We start from the raw sequence: 19,968 nt of genomic DNA on the forward strand, positions 1-19,968 counted from the left end.
TTCTTCAATTATATACAGATACTAAATAAAAGCTATAAAAGTATATTTATTCAGTTTGTTTTCAACGTAGTACTATCAGATTGTTTTGAAAGCTTAATGCAGTCACTATAACAATATTCGAATTTCACAAATTTCGACTTCTGGAGGAATTCAAATTCTGATGGCTGAATATATTGAGATACGTTCAATGGCATTGTGACATGTGCAATTCACTGAAAGCGGAATTACAGGTATGCAAGTAATATAGTGCCATAAAGCCAAGACAGTAGTCCAAACAGCATCTGAAATGTTGGTGGGGGAAGGGAGTGTCGGAAAATATATAATGTTAGGGGATGGAACAATTTATTTATAATTTTTTTTTTTTAATCACAACACTAAACAATTTATTCATAATTTTTGAAATCAGAACACCAGTAAGTAATGTATCAATGTTTTTGGTATTTAAATTGCACAGCATCTTTATTTCAAGAATAAGGCGTTTGTTAAATGTCTTGTATTAATCGTGATAAGGCTCTGCGTCGACTTCACTAAAGCGATTGATGATAGACCTATGATTTTATGGGGAAGATATTATGGAAGAATAGGGGGAAAGATAATTATCTGGGTGAATTTTCTTTTTCCCTCGCCCCACAAACTCCTCTAGGGTTCCAGATACATACTGATTCGCTAAGATATTTGAATACAGCTTCTTGTTTTCAACAAACTCTGATGTTGGATGGAACTAAAGATATACCGTAAGTCCTCGAATGAGCGCCGAGGCGCTTTTAAGATTTTTGGAGGCTTCAGTGTGGCGCTTATTCGAGAGTGGTGCTTTCCATGCCCGTTTTTCCCATGCTATCTATCTCAGGTATCGTAGCCCTATCATAGGCCAAACATTATTGTAAATAAACGTTTATAAATATATTTCTGTATATGTTTATGTCTTCATTGTTTTATTTATGCATTTGAACAAGGCATAGGCCTACATTGTATATTTAAAACCCTGTTTCTTAAAGTGTTTACACACATAATAATTATGTACTCTTGATTAAGCGCCGCGGCGCTTATTGGAGAGCGGCACTTATTCGAAGATTAGTACGGTACTGTACGAAGTAAATAGTCCCAAACTTATTTGTTTCGATGTGTGTATAATTTATGATCATTTACATCATCATCAGCGAGCACCCAAAATCAATCTCCAGGCTTCTGTCAGGTTCGAAGTCCAACGAGATCCCAAAACGCTGGTACACTGTCAATGTGTATCAATAATGCATTAATGGTCAATTGCATGCAGTACACCAAGGCTCAAATTAAACGTTTTTACTCAGATATGATAATACTTTTATTATTATTTCTATTATTCTTATTATTATAGCTGTGTACAGTTAATTTATATGTCTTTTTATACCCACAAACAAATCTAGTACGAATATAATTCAACAACGTAGGCTTATATTGCATCAAACGACGAGCAATAAATAATGCAATAGACCTATTCATGCTCCGTACGGTACTATTGCAAAAACGTATCATTGTGAAACCCAAAGGTCCACTGATTAATATCAGATAAGATAGTATAATACATACTCCAAGTGTCGAAATGCACGCCATCGTGTCGGGATTCGATATTTCGACATTAATTATGTCATCATCAGGAATGATGATGTCATCATTGTGAATGATTAATATTGGACAGATGATTTAAATTGAATAGGCGTCCTCGTATCCATAATTTATATTTCCAGCTTGAAATATGTAACACACACATTAAAAGAGGATACAACGGCGGCACTGTTTTTGAGCGTTGGGTGGGCCTGTAAACATTTTTGCTGGCGGAGGGAGCGAGACTCCCGAATCAAATTCGAAATTCGGACGGCGCTTCCAATTATACTGAACTCCGGCGTCTTATACGACATATATCATCCAGTGACGGATTAAAGGGCCCCCTATCAATTTATCAAACTTTTTTTTTTAAATAAAGATCAAAAGAAAATTATATTTAAATTAAGACTGTGAGTACCATTTCCGGCCATTTACAGTTCCATAATCATTACTTAAATTTTCAAATTCCTCAGATCCGCCACTGATACTATCATTTATTTTCGTCCTTAAAAAACATTTAGAATAAATTGACAAATTAGGCCTAATTAAAAAACGAACACATCTATCCCACAACGGATTTGGCGACCGAGACTCCAAAAAGGCTCCCAGTCCCAGAAAGCCCCAGGGCCCACGGCCCCAAGCGTTAAGCCTGTTTTTCCACTTGGCGAATTTATTCGCGCGAATGGAAAGCGTCGGCTCATGTACATGTGCATTCACATTTTTATCGGGGCTTCTATCGAAGCGAAAAAATAGGCAACCAATCAGAGCTCAGGAAGCGAACCGACGCTCTGATTCGCGCGAATAAATTCGCCTAGTGGAAAACCGGCTTTACGCCACTGGGAGCGTGTGGTACAGTGTGTGAGGTGTTGGACCTGAACGTGAGGCCGTCGTCGAGAGTTCGAGACCGACGCTCGTCGCATTGCATGTGTCCTTGGGCAAGGCACTTTACTTAGCCTATGTTTGCCTCTCTCCACCCAAGTATAACTGGATTCCTGGTAGGATGGTATATCATTGAATGTATGGGTCGTGCGCGTACAAGAAGCAGCAGTGACCGGGGATACTCCCCAGGGACCAGAGAAAGTTGCACAATGTGCGGTCTGCCAACTCAGTATCCAGTGACCAGAGAAATAATGATGCCAGTGCCTTGTATAATTGCCTTTGTATAATCTGCGGATAGTGATAGGCGCTATATAAATTCTGGTTCTAAAGAAAAACAAACAAAAACAAGAAAAAAGTAGGATCCGCCGAACCTAAATTAAACCGCGTATTTCCGATGCGCTGAACGCCGGTGTCCCTATTCTTACACACTGATTCTATTTTCTGAGCGGTTCTTGTAGGCTTTCCGATCTGAAAATTCGGATTCGGTAATGCACCTTTAAGGTTACAAACGCGAAGCGAGGGTAAACTCTTATTATTAGGGGGAATACTTCTATTCGGAGGGCACCTTTTTGGTCTAAATCAATTCATTTTAATATTGTATGTACGGTGTGTTGTGTAGTACAAACAGCAGCATACTCCAGTGTAGAACATGCACCGAATAATAATTTTTATATAATCTATGTTTTAATGGATTTTCTATAGACTGATGAAGAAAAAATATTTTTTGATCAAGGTCACGAGTGAATGAATATTTGTATGAAGAAACGAATTGGTGGATATTTATAATAAACGTTGTTAATATATTTACGGCTCTTGAAGTACGTGTGTTACATTTTACATTTTACAGCATTAGTATAAGTTTGTTATACTAACTCCTTACATGGGCACATCAATGGTTACAATAAAGTTATAAATTAAATGCTTGCGGTACCACGTAGATGAAGCTATACTGATATACACATGTTTTTCAGTAAAAAGATAAAAACTTAATTATATGCGATTACACACCGTACGTCTGTGTTTTAATTATTACAGTAGTCATCAATCGCTATGTTTTGCTTTTGACACTAGACCTATAAAGAAAAATAATTAAAAACTCACCGATCTTGTTTTTTGGATGTATTTATCTGTATGGCGCAGCGTGTTCCTTGTGCGAGATGGCAATGGAGAGTTTTGTTTGGAGATGAATATCAAGATTATATCCATTTAGTTAATAATTGATCACTAATTCAACTGAGTTTAATTCCGTGCTATATCTAATATAGACCAAAGTCTAACTAGACAGTTACACTTGTTATCTATTGTATTCTGACATTTAAAATTTGATATCAGTTTATCTAAGCCAGTTTATTAATATTCTTCATATCCTTATTCATGTATTCATTCTCTCTAAATAATGTACATAAGTATTCTCATCAACTATTAATATTCAGGTTATAAAGCACTGACGACACATGTTACGCCTTCATCTCCAAATGTTCATGTTTTTTAAATTGTCATAAAACTGAGTTTAATTCCGTGCTATATCTAATATAGACCAAAGTCTAACTAGGCAGTTACACTTGTTATCTATTGTATTCTGACATTTAAAATTTGATACCAGTTTTATCTAAGCCAGTTTATTAATATTCTTCATATCCTTATTCATGTATTCATTCTCTCTAAATAATGTACATAAGTATTCTCATCAACTATTAATATTCAGGTTGTAAAGCACTGACGACACATGTTACGCCTTCATCTCCAAATGTTCATGTTTTTTAAATTGTCATAAAAACTTAATACATGGACATTTTTAGTTGAAACGGTCTTCGTTAAATAAAGTGCTGGTAAATAATTAGTAATTTTTATCGATATAGGCAGGACGCCACCAATAGCACGGGATATCATTGGTGGCGTCCTGCGAATGACACGCACACTGGACACGCACAGAGTTGGACACGCACGCACGCACAGCAGAACCATGCTCTGTGGAAACGCATACGTGCAAATGACGCGCACAGGTTTGTCGCTAGGATACATGTTTTCAATACCATCGACTTGTTACATCAGCATAGATTGCGCTGGATGAGGAGAAAAATGTGATGCAAATGGCGTCATATACAAGCAATAGAGATGTAAAAAGTAGTGGATATATTTCAGGAAAGCTAAACGATACAAACAATTTACTAGAAGAGGAGAATCGCTGTCTCAGATCACAATTGGCGTTGCTAAAAGAAAATTCGGACTTAAAATCTGCAACATTAATCAGTATACTTTCAAGTTGGATTTCAGGCAAACGCTTACAGATTTCATGTGGTAAGAGCAGGAATACGTACGGTCTTAGTCTTAGGCCCAATAAAAAAAATTATTAGTTTATCACCCTCGCGCGCATGCCTTCTATGGTACTAGAAAAAAAAATTGTGAAAAAAAAATTTTTTTGAAAAAAAAAAAAAAATTGAAAAAAAAAAAATATTTTGAAAAATTGATATTTTTAATTTTATTTATTTATTTTTTTTAATTTATTTTATTAAATAGTTAGTAAATATTGTTTGCATTATCTAAATCTTGTTTTACTTTGAATATCAATGCACCAGCAAACAAACCAAGGGTTATATTTGGCTTTAGCAAAATAAAAAATAAATAAAAAAAGCCTCCCTCCCTCATCACTTTTCCTGCCCAGATAGGGTGATAAACTAATAATATTTTTTATAGGGCCTTATACTTAGACGTTCCTTATATAAATATTCATGGCACTTATGACTGGCCAAGGCGTACGACAACAATTTACTCAATTATTATTATTATTGTTAATTATTATCATCATCAAAGTCGTCATTATCACCATCACCAACATCATCATCATCATCATCATCATCATCATCATCAACAACAACAACATCATCATTATCATCATCATCATTATCACCATCATCCTCGAACATTAGTAGTACAATAGTGACTACAGTGTTTGTAATATAACATATAACGTGATCTAGGCCATCTCTTCTTATTCTACTTTCACCGCTATCTGGCGATTTTATATCGCACAAATGTGGCTCATGTAAAACGTTTATCAGTAGACTTATTTCTGGTTTTTTTTTTTTTTTATTTATTTATTTAGAAGACACTGATAAATCATGTTGCCCTCAAAAGAATATACCAACGAATGGTTTTGAAAATTGTTGTGGAAAATCTAGGAAGCAAGAAGACATATCGTGTGAGTGTACACTTCCTCAGCCAATCATCAACCTTGAGCAAACGTCATGTGATCCCCCGTCATTTCCAGCTGGTTCATCGTACCAACAATTTATACCGAAAATGCATTCCACTCCAAAAAAGAACGCCCAGAAGTCTGAACAACATAATGTTTACAGTGATCCACGCAGGCAAACCGGAGAATCAACGTCAATTGACGCTAGCCTGCCTAGTCTTCAGCTTTATGACTCGCACCCTCCACCCTCAAATACGTCAGGCGTCGGTTCCTCTACCTCAGACCAGATTTACATGTCTTCAATTGTGCGCCAGAGAGAATTAAAGTCTAGAATACTGGGTGAAATTGCTTTTCAACTTGATCGTCGTATTGTGTCGTACGTGTTCAGGCCAACTAGCGACCAACACTTTAGAAGACGTTTCTACGGTTATTCATTACTTACTATGGCGACATTGCTAGACATTGAAGCGGATGGTGATTTGGAGTTGCGACATCATTTCATAGAAAGACTTCGGAAATTAGTAACTTTCTTAAGCCCGCATGGTTTTGATATTGAATATCACCCGGCGCGCTTGGTTTCAACTGTTAATAAATTCGGTCGACTTAATATTATGAACAGAAGCCCTGAAACTACAGAACCCTTTTTGGATGGAGAAAACTTCAATGAATTATTGAGTGGTTTGCAGCTCGAACAAATAGAACGTATCGATATGTTGATCTTTCTGTCTTGCCTAAAAGCGATGTCGAGTGCTGATAAACTTCAACTGTTTGTATTCTAGCGAACATGCTACTCAATTTTATATCATATTTACTGGTTATAAGTTACATTAATTAATGATTGTGCGTTAATATGGCTAAAATATTTAGTATAAAGAGGCTAGCTAGTGTAATGTGTATGTTATTTTCTGTTAATTCCAAAGAAGACAAGAATTACTTCTACATCGAAGCCTGACAGACACATAAAAATTCTCCTGAATGTCGATGTTACTTATTTTTTCTCTCGCATAAAGACGTACTTATCTTTGGCCCGGTGCGCGTGATGGTACGTAAACACATAGCGCTTGCATCTTTTAGAACATTTCGTAACCACAACTCTGTTGCTGACATTTCGTAACAAGTACATTGCAAGTTACGAAATGTCGACACCTCCTAAAGTATCTTAATAATGGGCTCCACATAATGATGGTAAGCATAAGTTTGATCAGAATTGAAATCAAATATATTTGTCTTTTTGAAATTACAATGTAACAAAATTGAAATTCACTAAATTCACAACGAAATTAACAGAAACTACAGAGTACAGATGACAGGCACGGTGCGTTTTACAACGCGGTGACCGCGACAAATTGTGGGCGGTTCACGAGGGCTAATCAGCCAGTTCTGCACACGGGCAACATTTTTCCTTGCCTTATTTACATGCTGCAGTATACAGACCGCAGGACAAACTCCTGTATATTGAATATTTTAATTACCGTCCTACTGAGTGCTTGGTCTGGAGCGGCAATTGTTGGATGTGGCCGCGGGAAAAGTCACAAAGTATATGCGGCCTGTAATCGGTACCGTATGTCCTATATTACAATCAATCGTGTTAATATAATCATTGAGGAATTTAATACATTTCCTACATGGTATAATAAACTAGTAGTGAACCTTTTATGTAATCCCATAAAGGAGGAGCACCAGTTAGACACGCTATGGAATTTTGTTGGTGATAATATTTTTATTCAAAAACTAATTTATACTATATCGTGCACAAATGAAATGGAGACAATTGCCGAACTGTGCTCATATAGGCCTAGTGTAAACGAATCACTGACGGAGCCTATACGCAAATAAGTATCTCTAGTATTTTATATGGTACAACAAAATCTCGAGCGTAGGCCTAAGTAGTTTGTACAATCCGTAAGAAAATTTTAAATGTAAAATAGCCGCTAGAGCGGTGTTTGAAAAACCGGATGTAACATGGTAATGGCTGTGTACTTGTATAGCGCATTTACCTCAACCAGGCTTCAACCGAGTTATCCAGGCCTTCCTCGACGATCATCGATTTATACATCTAAACAGCTCTGTTGTCTTTAGTGGCTTCCTTTTTAAGCATAATGGTCTTTGTATAGCCTTACTCTGTATGAATTTCCGTGTATAGCATGTAAAAAATATTGTCCGATCGTCCAGTGGTCAGTCCATTGCAACACGGTATAATTCATCAGTGAGAGAACATTCACGGCCGTTGTCAGTATCCTTAACTCATGTCATACTACTTGTTTCTCAAACTGTTTTATTTAGCTGTAATCGGCACCAATGTGAACTGAATAAATCATAATAATAGTTCATGTCCTCATCCTGGGTGCATTATTAAACACAGCGTGGTAATAATCCCAGGAAGCTACAGAAATTGTAATCACGCTTGGCGGCTTTTGAGTATCATCCAGCGAATTTGGTTTCGACTGTATAAATTCGGTCGAATTATGAACAGAATCCCTGACACTACAGGACGAACACTTCAAGGAATTGTTAAATGAGTTGCAACTCAAACAAATAGAACGTTTGATGTTGATCTTTCTGTCTTAGACAGCCTAAATAATGCGGTAAAACGAGTCTTTAAAAAAGCAACGTGTAGGCCTATTGATCAGTGAGTGTAGGCCCTATACTCACGGCCGGACGGCCATTTTAGTAACTAACTCTCAAACAGTTGATTTAGCGTATTCGGCACCAATATCAATTAGAATTAATCATATGGAGGAAAGAAACAATAAAACAATGTTTCTTTCATCCATGATCATATCAATTGTTGTCCTCATTCTAGGTTCATAGTGGGATACTTCATAGTAAGCTACGACATTGTGCTAGTTCTTCTTCATTATGATAAAGCACATGCTTAAATTTTGCTGGTATCTTCTATCATACGTTTCCTCTAAATCAACGAGATAATCACTTCTATCTGGAATTTTAAGCTTTTCTGCCTCATCAGAGGCAATGTATTCATATCCGGCGTCATAGGCGATGTCTTTAAAAATTTCCGAATTTCCGCCCTGGAGATTATCCCCATAGAATATGTACGTATTTGAGGACGCCTCACGAAGCAGACGGGTGAGGTTGTACTTGAAGCCTTGTAGGCCTTTGACGGCGCTTACGAACTTGAACATTAGTATAATATCCGCTTTCTTGACACTAGATAACACCTGACTTGATATATTCTGATTCGTAATATCATGAGCAATATAATTCATGATGATTTGTTGTGAATCGATAGGATTCAGATGCCTCTGAACGGCCTCCCAAGCTGATCTCCATTCTGCATGTTTGTCAACAACCGTAGCATTAAGAAACACATCTTGATAAATTCCGTCATCTCTTAAAAAATCCTGGATATACATATGTAGGCCAAGCACATCAGTTCCAGGACCACCTCCAATAGCACACACATTCAGGCTGTTCTGTCTTCTGTCGGCGATTTGCAACATAATGGAACCGAAACTGTGACGCATTCTACCATCAAGAAGTTCAATTCCACTTTGTACGCCATGGCAAAGAGCAGGGAAGTAGGTGAACAAGTAGGCTGCTTGATACCTTGGATCGTCCAGGTTCTCAGTGATGCCACGTTTCAATCTGTAATCATTGTATGATGCAGACAAGCTTACTATTATGCTGTTCATGTCAGTGTCGCTTACTTTACAGCGATGTTGGCTTTCATAGTCTTTAATTAAAGACAAAAGAGCACTACGTGCTATCTCAAGTACTGACTTGTCCATCTTTGACTACTTTAAAATTCCCGCCGTCTTTTTATAGCCCACCATTTTCTGGTTTTTCCAGGATTACGTCATTTTCTATTATTAACTCATAAAGTGCAGCCGATGAGGACTCACTTCAATAATCTTTTAATTTTTTTGTTTTCAGGAACCCACCGGAACAATTTTCAAAATCTTCGAATCAAAGAAAAGGGCCTTACATGTGCGATCAGTAATACTAACTTTTCCATCTTAAACACGGTATAAATTCCATGTCTTTTGACTACAGCCTGATAATTTCAAAATGTACAATTTGTGTTGGTTTTTCCGGTATGACGTAATGGTGATTATTTTATGAGGTGACGTAATAATTTAATAATAACCTAACCAATGCATGAGGGCTCACTACAATTTATCCATCATCACTCATACTGATAGTAACCAATTACATTCTAACGAACATTATGTTGAAGACTCCAATCTCTCTGTTTCGCCTACTAAAATAATTATTTCTGGACATTCCCGAAAGATTGCTAAAAATTTAAAAAGTTATAGCAGAACCCTTATTAAGGAGACACCTTATTCGGGACCAAATTTGTGTCCTCTTAATGTTTATATGTGGGTGTTATATTTAAGTTTAAAATAGTACAAGACAGCTTTCCTTTGAAACTGGTTTAAGTCAGTTAACGAGAATTGAATCGTTTTAATCTGTTTTTCAATTGAAAGTCATCTTTAAAATTAGCAACTTCTGCATTTTTTTTTCAATTCAAATTTTAGTCTTCAACCTCCAAATAGGAAAACATTGATGTATGGCGGAATTCTAAAAGGTAGCAAGAACGCCACTATTGTGTGTAAATTAAAACAATAGAAATAATTAAATGTCTAGGACGTACCGGTAACAAAAGAAATGATATCAGTAGGCCAATATGGTGTTTGTCATTGAAACAAAAAGGTGTGTATACGATATAATAGACATGATGTTACGGTTATATTATTTTCAGGGTATGATGTCATGCTATGCATTTGTTAGTGTATGTCGTGCTAAATATCTATAATATCCTTATTAATTTTTAAAAATAAGTTTTATTTTCCAAAAAAATATAATGAACGGGTTGGCACAACGGTTGTGTTGTGGCTCGGACTCTCAACCTTGGGGGGGGGGGGGGGTGGGAANNNATTGCTATTATTATTATCATTACTGATATTACTATTACATATATCACTACTATTACTAGTTTTAGTAACACTATAATTATTTAATTAAAACCTTTATAAATAATATTTATTTACCTAGGAAGATATTTTTCAATCAGTTTATTTTTTAGCTTAGTGGTATTACCATTTTATCCTCTGGAATGTATTGAGCTTATATTTTATATTTTTTGTTTTGATGTTATTGTTTTTTACCATAATGACTTCAGCATAGCCGTGGGCTTATATGCTATATTTCCAACAGATTTTTATATTGATCTTCTGTACTTTTAATATAGTAATAGGGTTGATTATTTCTACAGACTAGTAGATGCTTTGTCTACCACATTTGCATACTTTGTTGTTGTAGGCCCTCCTCTCGTTATCACATTGTATAGATAATACTTATCCCATTTTTGTCTCCTGGTGAAGTCCACTGTGTGGACGAAAGCTAGATTAAATTTTATACAAGTTAGTCTTAAAATTGCTGCTGTCTTTCTTTTGTATTGTTCAATAATTCCTGTGTTGGTTTTTCCTGTATGACGTAATGGTGATTAGTATACAAGGTGACGTAATGGTTTAATAATAACCAGCCAATGATGGCGGCTCACTTCAAATACGTTCCTATCATCACCATTCATTCAATGAGTAAAATAGCCAATTAAACGCATAACGAATTATGTCGACGGCTCCACTCTCTCTTTGCCTACCAAAATATTACTGGACATTCCCAAAAAATTGCTAATAATATAAAAAGATATAACAGAACCCTATTAAGGGGACACTTTGGGGGACCGTGAGTAGGGTTATACGTGTTAAAATATATATTTTCTCTCGTTTTGCAGTGTTCTACTGTACTGTAAGGAGGGTTCTACTGTATAGTCTAACGTAATCTATGTTGAGTTAAAAAATTAAACAGTAAAGGTAAATGCAGAAAAACCTATTAAGAGACACCCTCGGGACTAATCAAGTGTCCCCTCATGGGTTGGGTGGCCGTAGTATTGAGATACTTCCCTCATTTTGTGACAGAAAAAGTGTCACTTTAATAGGGGTGTCCCCTTAATAGGGGCGTGCCAAAGGAGGGGTTCTACTGTGTTTATATGTACAGTATATATCTTGTTTCTTTTGTGATATTTGTTGGATGTTAATAACAATAATAATAATAATAATAATAATAATAATAATAATAATAATAATAATAATAATAATAATAATAATATATACAATAAATATTCTCTAAACAAGTTATAGGTCTACATGCATTTTTTTTTTTTTAAATGTTTTAAACAATCCCTTTCATGAATTGTATATGTTTTGTATTTCTCGATTGTTTGATTGTGTTTTTACCTTGCTGTTGTGTTTGAAATAAAAAAAATATTGAATGGTTGAATATTGATATGTGTAAACCGTTAACATTTCAACCTCCAATAAATACGAAAAAATGGCGGCAATCGAATGAGAGGGCGGTGTGAGTGGGTATAGAAAATGAAAGTAAGGTGGCGTAATTGCAAGAACGAATTCAATTGGTTCAGTGATTAAAAATACGGTGACTTGATGGTTTGAATAGCCCCCTTTTGGTGAAGTAAACATGAACGAATAGGCTGATGATGGTCAGAACAATCTCACTGAAACAGCGAGACAACCTACCAGTGGTTTTTACCTCAAAAACCATAATTTTACACATGGTGTACGGAAACCAGTAGTTCACGTCAAAAACAATAATTTTACACATGGTACGGAAACCAGTGGTTCAAGTCAAAAACAATAATTTTACACATGGTGTACGGAAACCAGTGGTTCACGTCAAAAACAATAATTTTACACATGGTGTACGGAAACCAGTGGTTCATGTCAAAAACATAATTTTACACATGGTGTACGGAAACCATTGGTTCACGTCAAAAACAATAATTTTACACATGGTGTACAGAAACCAGTGATTCACGTCAAAAACCATAATTTTACACATGATGTACGGAAACCAGTGGTTCACGTCAAAAACCATAATTTTACACATGGTGTACGGAAACCAGTGGTTCACGTCAAAAACCATAATTTTACACATGTGTACAGAAACCAGTGATTCACGTCAAAAACCATAATTTTACACATGATGTACGGAAACCAGTGGTTCACGTCAAAAACCATAATTTTACACATGGTGTACGGAAACCAGTGGTTCACGTCAAAAACCATAATTTTACACATGTGTACCGAAAGTTTATTTATTTTATTATTGATACTCGCCATGCAAACTTAAAAGAAATAGTATGTTAAGTAAAATAAATGTTAAGATTGGTGACGTATCAACACAGAATTGATGACTTCATTGTCCAATTGTTAATGAATTCAAACACAAAGAAATAAGAAGCGATTAATCATATTTAAACTATCATACATTTTCAGTGGGCAATGAGGTCCATATTTTATGCATGTATAAATCAATTTTAAAAATAAATAAAATTATTATAAATGGAAAAATGGCATTGTATGGTTATAAGCCTATAGATGGATTGTGAAAATACAGTTAATTCTGGTCCTTAGGTATATTATGAAACTCCTGAATGTATGCGGCATCCGTTGGAGTAGCGCAATAACAGTGTTTGATTTTAAGAATAGGCGAGTTAATTATAGGAATGTGCCTTTCTAGATTGGCTTAAAGATATTATTTTTTAATGTGGGGAAAGATTTTTTTTTATGTAGAAATAAACAATCCAATAGCTCACTATTACTATAGTAAAAAAAGTGCGTATCTAAATTTAAACAACGTACAATTTACAATCAACTTGATTTTCCTCCGCCATACATCACGTTAGCCCAGTGTTCCATAAGCGTATCGGTGATGACTCTTTCCCATCTGCTCGATTACGAAATTCTTCCATTACTTATTTCTACAGTTTAATGCCTTAGGAAACTCGTCTTTTTGATCATGTTCGGACTTAGGGCATTAAGGTATTTATTGTACTCATTTCATTTTTAATATTTTTATTTTTTAATTCTTATTACCTGTGATTTACTTCGGTCTATGACTCATGAAAGCATACTCTGTTGGTTTTTGTTAGGGATTGTACTTGGAGGAATATTAATTATAGTGGCGGGTACTTAGCACTTTGTGTGGCAAGAAAAAGCACGAAGGTCCAAGGACTAGCAACAAGTAGGGGTACCCTGCATCTGAAGCAACTAGTTGTCTTAGCCTGCATGCCCGGCCAGGGGATTCAAATGGTCGTAATGTATTATACTGTATTTATGAAAAGCTTTGATTGTGTTTAACTGTATTTATTCTTTAACTAGTCATTATTATCAAACCTTCCAGATTGTTTCTGTAACTGATGTACATGTTACCCAAGAAATGGTATCGGCGTAAATGCTGCCCCTGATTTGGAAAAAAAAACAAGGCACTAACTGCATATTTTTTAACCGAAATTTCTGACATATTTAGAAAATATCTACTTGGAAAATAAGATATTTTCAGGCTTTAAGTATGCAAATGGGCATTAATTACACCGTTACACGACCGGAATGTCTTGTATTATTACTATAAACGACAATGAGCAGTTCAGAACTATTAAACACAAAATTAAAGCCAAAATTATCAATGTGTATAAGGTTTATTGCTAAATCTTAATCGCACCGTCTATAATCACAATAAATACGGATAGTTACGTTAACTTAATACTATCAGCCTAATGGTGTATTGATTTTTTTTACACTTGGTTCGGAATCAAAACATCGTGACGTCATCTCATAACTTTCAACAAATGAGAAGATTCAGTGGCAAAAACCGCCACACCAAGCCATACAATGAGTCAATGAGCAGTATAGAACTATTAAACACAAAATTAAAGCCAAAATTATCAATGTGTACTATAAGGTTTATTGCTAATTCTTAATCGCACCGTCTATAATCACAATAAATACGGATAGTATACGTTAAATTAATATTATCGGCCTAATGGTGTATTTATTTTTTTTAAACTTTTTTTCGGAATCGAAACATCGTGACGTCATCTCACAACTTTCAACAAATGAGACGATTCGGTGGCAAAAACCGCCACACCAAGAAATACTTTGAAAAGTCAGTAAAAGAAGAAGACAATTTCGATACAGTGGCGGCGCCAGCAGGGATCCAGGATCGGCACACTCTTATGGGAAAGTCTCGGCCCCCTTTAAGGAAACACTACTTAGACAAAGTATTTTTACAGTATGCGAGTGCCACTTCCGCACAGGTGCCTGATCTTGATTAGCTTCAACCATGGTAGGGCCGGAGGTGAAATAGCCCCTGTCGGCTGTGCCTTGGACGCAAAATTGTTGGTACCACTACTGTTTTGAATTATGATCGAAACATTAGACATGTTCTTCCTCTGTACAATAATGAAAATAAAGACATTGAATAACAGACATTCGGCAATATTCCACCGATGTGCTTATCTTAAACAATACAGCCAATAATACAAACAGAGACCCATTAGCTGGGCAACAGTATTTGGTCTATATATTTGGTCTGTAAATTGGCTGCTCGTTATTTGCACATGTTGACATTATCTGGGTTTTCAAACAAACCTCTTACGATTATATTTTATACATTATAAACCAAAGCAACGAATCAATCACATTAGAACAGTAAAATGAGCAGTTTAAACGAATGCTATCTTAATATTTTGCCATTAGAATTTTAGGAAACGAATTGATTTTACAAACTATCAAATATATGGTACCGTAGTAATTCTGTCCATATCACAGTATGTATTTTTAGAATTTAATTACATTAACATAACAAATTAGCTTTTCATTATCATTAGCAAATCTTATGTACAATCTGAAAAATATTAATCTAAAATATCTAGTCTAATGACAAAAAATATAGGCCAGACACAGATGACATAAAATAATTGAGTGACTTTCCCTGACCCAAGCATGCGCACTAAATAAATCGCAGTACGAAACCTTACACACGAAATAAAAACAAATGACCCATCTGCGATTACGTATATGCAGATTTGGTATCTGATAGATTGATACAGTATAATGAATTAACAATTTCTACACAAAAAAAAACATAAACGGGAGTTTATTATCTACATGATTAACAACGACAAAGCCAAATTCTAGCAATGCCCATAAACACTGATGAAATAATTTGAAACTTTTTAAACTGTGGAAGGGAACTGTGAGTTTTGTGAGTCTTAGTTTTACCGGACACCGGTTCCGTAGTTAGCGCCACTAGATTTAATGACTGCTTGTTCGATATTCGTGTAGTTCATGTCCACATGGGTATCTATCATAAATTCCGTTGCAAACTCCTGGAAAAAAAAAACCCAACAAAACATTAAAATAGTATATTTCACGCTGTCATTTTGTGAAACTTCCAGATGATGAAGCTTAGCGCGGAAAGGCTCAATACCTATGCACACGGTAGGCCTAAACAGCTTATATCGCTTACGTTGTGTGATTTCGAAAACTTGTTATTTTACTTTTAATCTCAGGGGCTCAGTATTTCACAGACTTGATTAATATAATGACAGATCTTTGGAAGTGTATTTTATAACATGAACATAGACATATTGAACTTCAGATTGGTAAGTTAAATTTTTTTTTAAATGGAAGAAGAAAAAAATTATAAAATTGCTCATTTTATAATCTTTTCTTTTAATTCTGATCCGGCGTTTGCATTTAATGTAAAGCGCATAGATGTTTTTTGCATTTTGCACTATATCAAAAGAAATATATTATTATTATTATTATTATTATTATTATTATTATTATTATTATTATTATTATTATTTGTTTTTTTATCATTATCATTATTATTATTATTATTAAGTTTAGTTAATTGAACTTGAATGATGTGAAAGAAAATGTAATAAAAATGTACGCCATCTACTTACGCGAATTGCTTGCTTTACGAATGCCTTGTCTGTGCTCACTTTTGCTTTTTTTATGGGGCTAACCTCTGGTCCTATCCATGTAATAAAGGCAAACTTGGCACGTCTACTCATCTCATCACCAGTTTCGAGCCTAAGGTACACAAAAGCTCGTTCGTCATCTGAAAATAAAATAACATCATAATGATTTTATTAAACATTTATTTCTATTACATGGAGCTTTACACTACGAGAGTCAGACGTAATGACGTGAATAACAAATCATCTGCGCATGCGAGAACGTTGAGTTCTCGTCGTTGCTAGGATTATAGGACGCAATTTGACCCGAATATGTACGTTGTGAAAAAAACATATTGTGGTCACGGATGAGTGAATCTGTTGTAGACTTATATCATCGCGCAAACCGAAAGTTCCATAATAATTAACGTCACAAAACACGTTTGCTTGATCATTGCAATGAAATACAATCAAGGACACAGAATGTGCACTGTTCCGCTTCCTTAGAAATATTCTAGTAGTGCAGCCAACTGACAAAATTCCTACACAGGTATCTATATAAACTTAGATAAAATATAGCATCATCATCAAGTACAAGCTTTAGGTACGGCCAAAGCATGCCAGATGTAAATCTTTCTTCACAATATACACCCTATAAGAAATTCTTTTCTGAAAAATGAATCACTGATTCCCTTTGTATCAATCATAGATTTGTTTACATTAACTAAGTATATCGTTTGGAGCGCCGCAAGCGAGTGAAAAGCAAATTTCGTTTTCATCAAGTCAACACTCCAACCTCTCCTCTCCCTATTGAAGGGAGAGCACCAAATTCGCTATGAACGTTACGTAGGGCCTACAGATTTACGCCAGATTTCTCTTATATGTTTTTCAAGATTTTAATGCCTTTTACCCTATTTCATTTACCCTGATTTCGGAGTATTATGCCCGCTGCTTAAATGACAGATACAAATTACCCAAATACGGTGCGTAGAGTATGGTAAGCCATCCCTACCAATTTCCATGGCAACGAGTTAGTTAAGCCCTTGTATCATTATTACACTAAATTATCCATTCTATTGGTACTGTTCAGTACTCATGAATACAGTTATGGTCCTCAGCAGGGTTTTGGGTTCAAGTTCCAGGTTAAGAATGCAAAAACAGAGTTGAGTTTCGGTAGGTCATAATGGAAATAGCATTTTACAAAAAAAGAATGAGCTGTTACGTTTGACAAAACGTTTGGCCAAAAAAAAGGATTAAAATAGCTAAACATCTCAGCAGGCTATACGACGAAATCCCACAACGAGAGTCGGTATATAATTGAATGTACAGGCTCTTCGTCAGTCAATCTGAAGTTTAATGTTAAGTTGCACAAATGAAAAAAATTTACGCATGTTAAACCAACCGATTATTATATGCCTAAGCAACCGTACATTTCAGTTGTTCTGAACGGCCCTTCTAGGCTACACAGAGAATGAATATATATATATATATATATATATATATATATATATATATACATATATATATATATGTGTGTGTGTGTTTATATATGTACAAACATATATACATATATATAAGCCTATATATATATGTATGTATACATATATATATACATACATATATATATATATGGTTTTTAATTAAACTGACTAATTAGTTATTATTTCTTATTATTTAATCTTCTTTCTTAAACCAAGTAGATATAAATCTTCATTTCAACAATGTGTTTTATTTTGAGTATTTTAAACCGATTAAATAAATAAAAATGATGACTAAATTTGTTCATTATATTTTATCATTTTGGTGATTTGTGGACCAAGATTTAAATATAGGGTCTGTGATTGAACGAATCAAGTAAACATGGCGGTATAATATTAACAGGTAGGTTGGCCTTGCATCTTGGCTTTAAAAAAATACTCAAATATTTAAATACTGAGACAACATTGACGGAATGCAAGGTCAGTTGAAGGAAATGGGATTCAACGAATAATTTGAACAATTAAAAGTTCATTAAACTACTGAAAATGTGCGTACAACAATCGAAACAGATTAAATACTGAACAGAACGTCGGAAATGTGTTTGAAATGAATGATTTGTTGGTTGTGGCCGTGTGTGCGAACCCGGAAGAGAATACCGGAAACATCGCCTGCTAACCGCCGTGGCTTTAGCAACGACTTACATACCATAACCTTATATGGAAAATGTGGCTGTCTAGAATTCTAGCTAGAAGGTGGGTCACTCTCCAATCCTTCTTTTTGCTACGGCTCGAACCGAACTTATATAACATTTCATAATTTTACACAGGTTGAGAAAAAAAAGCATTACAGTTGTAACCACAGGAACAGCCATTGTATTAAGTGTGCGTGCGCGTGCGAAACATGCGTGTTGGCCAAGGCACACATGCTTCTGATCGGCCTCCCCAGCAATATTTTTGTTAGAAGGGGATATTTTTTTTTTTTTTAATCCTGATGAAATCCAAACTAGTCCCGTTATCGTACAATCAGCGTGAAGGAAAACAACCCGTACTAAAAAATAACAATTCATTTTTTTTATTTGAGCACCATTGGTGGAGATGTGCTCTTTATAAATCTTTATTATTATTAATATTATAAAGCTATGGATGATGTTTTATGCTCTACCAACAATTTAACAGTCGGTTGATGGCATTTTAATCGCTCTATTTCACTTTTGTTTTAGATTAGAGTCACGTAATAATATGAAATATTTGATGGTCCGTTGAAATATGCAACCTGCAAAAATGCAGAAACATCCTGCATGCAATATAGTCCGAGTATGACCATGAAGGTAGGTCTATATAGTTTTAAACCTCCATGATGAAAAGTATTGTATAGGCCTACCTCCGTACTTAGGAAAATAAAGAGTAAAGGCATGGACCTATTAAAAAAGCAACAGTGATTCGGAACGCGGGTGACGTATCCGAAACAATAGCTTCGACCAAGCTGAAAGGAATCTTTCAAATAAGATGCGTTTTAACAATGCACCCAACATCGTAGGCTAACAATGAAGTATTATGACGGAAGGTTAAACTATTGTTTGCTAATTGTGTGTAGTTATATCGATTAAGCTTTAAAAACATTTACAGGATAATTCATACAAATACAAAGTCCTTCCTAAAGATATAACAGTTTCACATTTAGCGTAAATTACTGATATCAGATTATCGTTTTTAACACAATTTCGTTTTGTTGTAATTAAACGTGATGTATGTTTTCAAATATAACCAATATGAATGCAATGGTGGCAATATGCAAATAAGATGGAATGAAAAAAGGAAGAAGTTGGATGGGAGTGGGCGACTCAGGATCTCTTTCAGAATAGTTCATTGAATTATTGCTGAAGTAGACTTTGAAAAGGTCATCGGACGGCACTCCATGGACATATATGACCGGCTGATGAAAATACAGGTATATAATATACAAAGGATTACAGCTTGGCCTAGTCGCTTAGTTGGCAAAATATTAATAATGATAATAATAATAATATATATATATTTTACAT

General features: G+C 35.1%; 4 protein-coding genes across 4 annotated transcripts in view; 1 reads left to right on the forward strand and 3 right to left on the reverse strand.

Moving 5' to 3' along the window:
• Window positions 1-3,631, reverse strand: part of LOC117121693 (CRAL-TRIO domain-containing protein C3H8.02-like) — a 14,405-nt gene extending 10,774 nt beyond the window's left edge. Inside the window, exon 1 of the mRNA XM_033266976.1 lies at window positions 3,562-3,631. The gene's annotated coding sequence lies outside the window, so the exon portion shown is untranslated. The remainder of the gene's footprint in view (window positions 1-3,561) is intronic.
• Window positions 3,632-4,289: 658 nt separating this feature from the next.
• On the forward strand, window positions 4,290-10,511 carry LOC117121697 (speriolin-like). Its single transcript, XM_033266982.1, has 3 exons — window positions 4,290-4,758; window positions 5,564-6,838; window positions 9,548-10,511. Exons 1-2 carry the CDS (start codon window positions 4,545-4,547, stop codon window positions 6,430-6,432), a joined length of 1,083 nt encoding a protein of 360 aa, XP_033122873.1. The 5' UTR covers window positions 4,290-4,544; the 3' UTR covers window positions 6,433-6,838; window positions 9,548-10,511.
• LOC117121698 lies at window positions 6,850-9,551 on the reverse strand. The gene has a single exon (XM_033266983.1). The coding sequence runs from the start codon at window positions 9,400-9,402 to the stop codon at window positions 8,497-8,499; it is 906 nt and encodes a 301-aa protein (XP_033122874.1). The 5' UTR covers window positions 9,403-9,551; the 3' UTR covers window positions 6,850-8,496.
• Window positions 10,512-14,158: 3,647 nt separating the features above from the next.
• Window positions 14,159-19,968, reverse strand: part of LOC117121628 (coactosin-like protein) — a 7,143-nt gene continuing 1,333 nt past the window's right edge. Inside the window, exons 3-4 of the mRNA XM_033266868.1 lie at window positions 16,455-16,612; window positions 14,159-15,869 (exon numbers count right to left, since the gene is read on the reverse strand). Of these exons, the coding sequence (XP_033122759.1) occupies window positions 15,759-15,869; window positions 16,455-16,612 (269 nt within the window). The 3' untranslated portion in view covers window positions 14,159-15,758. The remainder of the gene's footprint in view (window positions 15,870-16,454; window positions 16,613-19,968) is intronic.

Source organism: Anneissia japonica, unplaced genomic scaffold, assembly GCF_011630105.1.
Source record: "Anneissia japonica isolate Jap-2015-1 unplaced genomic scaffold, ASM1163010v1 scaffold287709_len1912824_cov184, whole genome shotgun sequence".
Taxonomy (NCBI): domain Eukaryota; kingdom Metazoa; phylum Echinodermata; class Crinoidea; order Comatulida; family Comatulidae; genus Anneissia; species Anneissia japonica.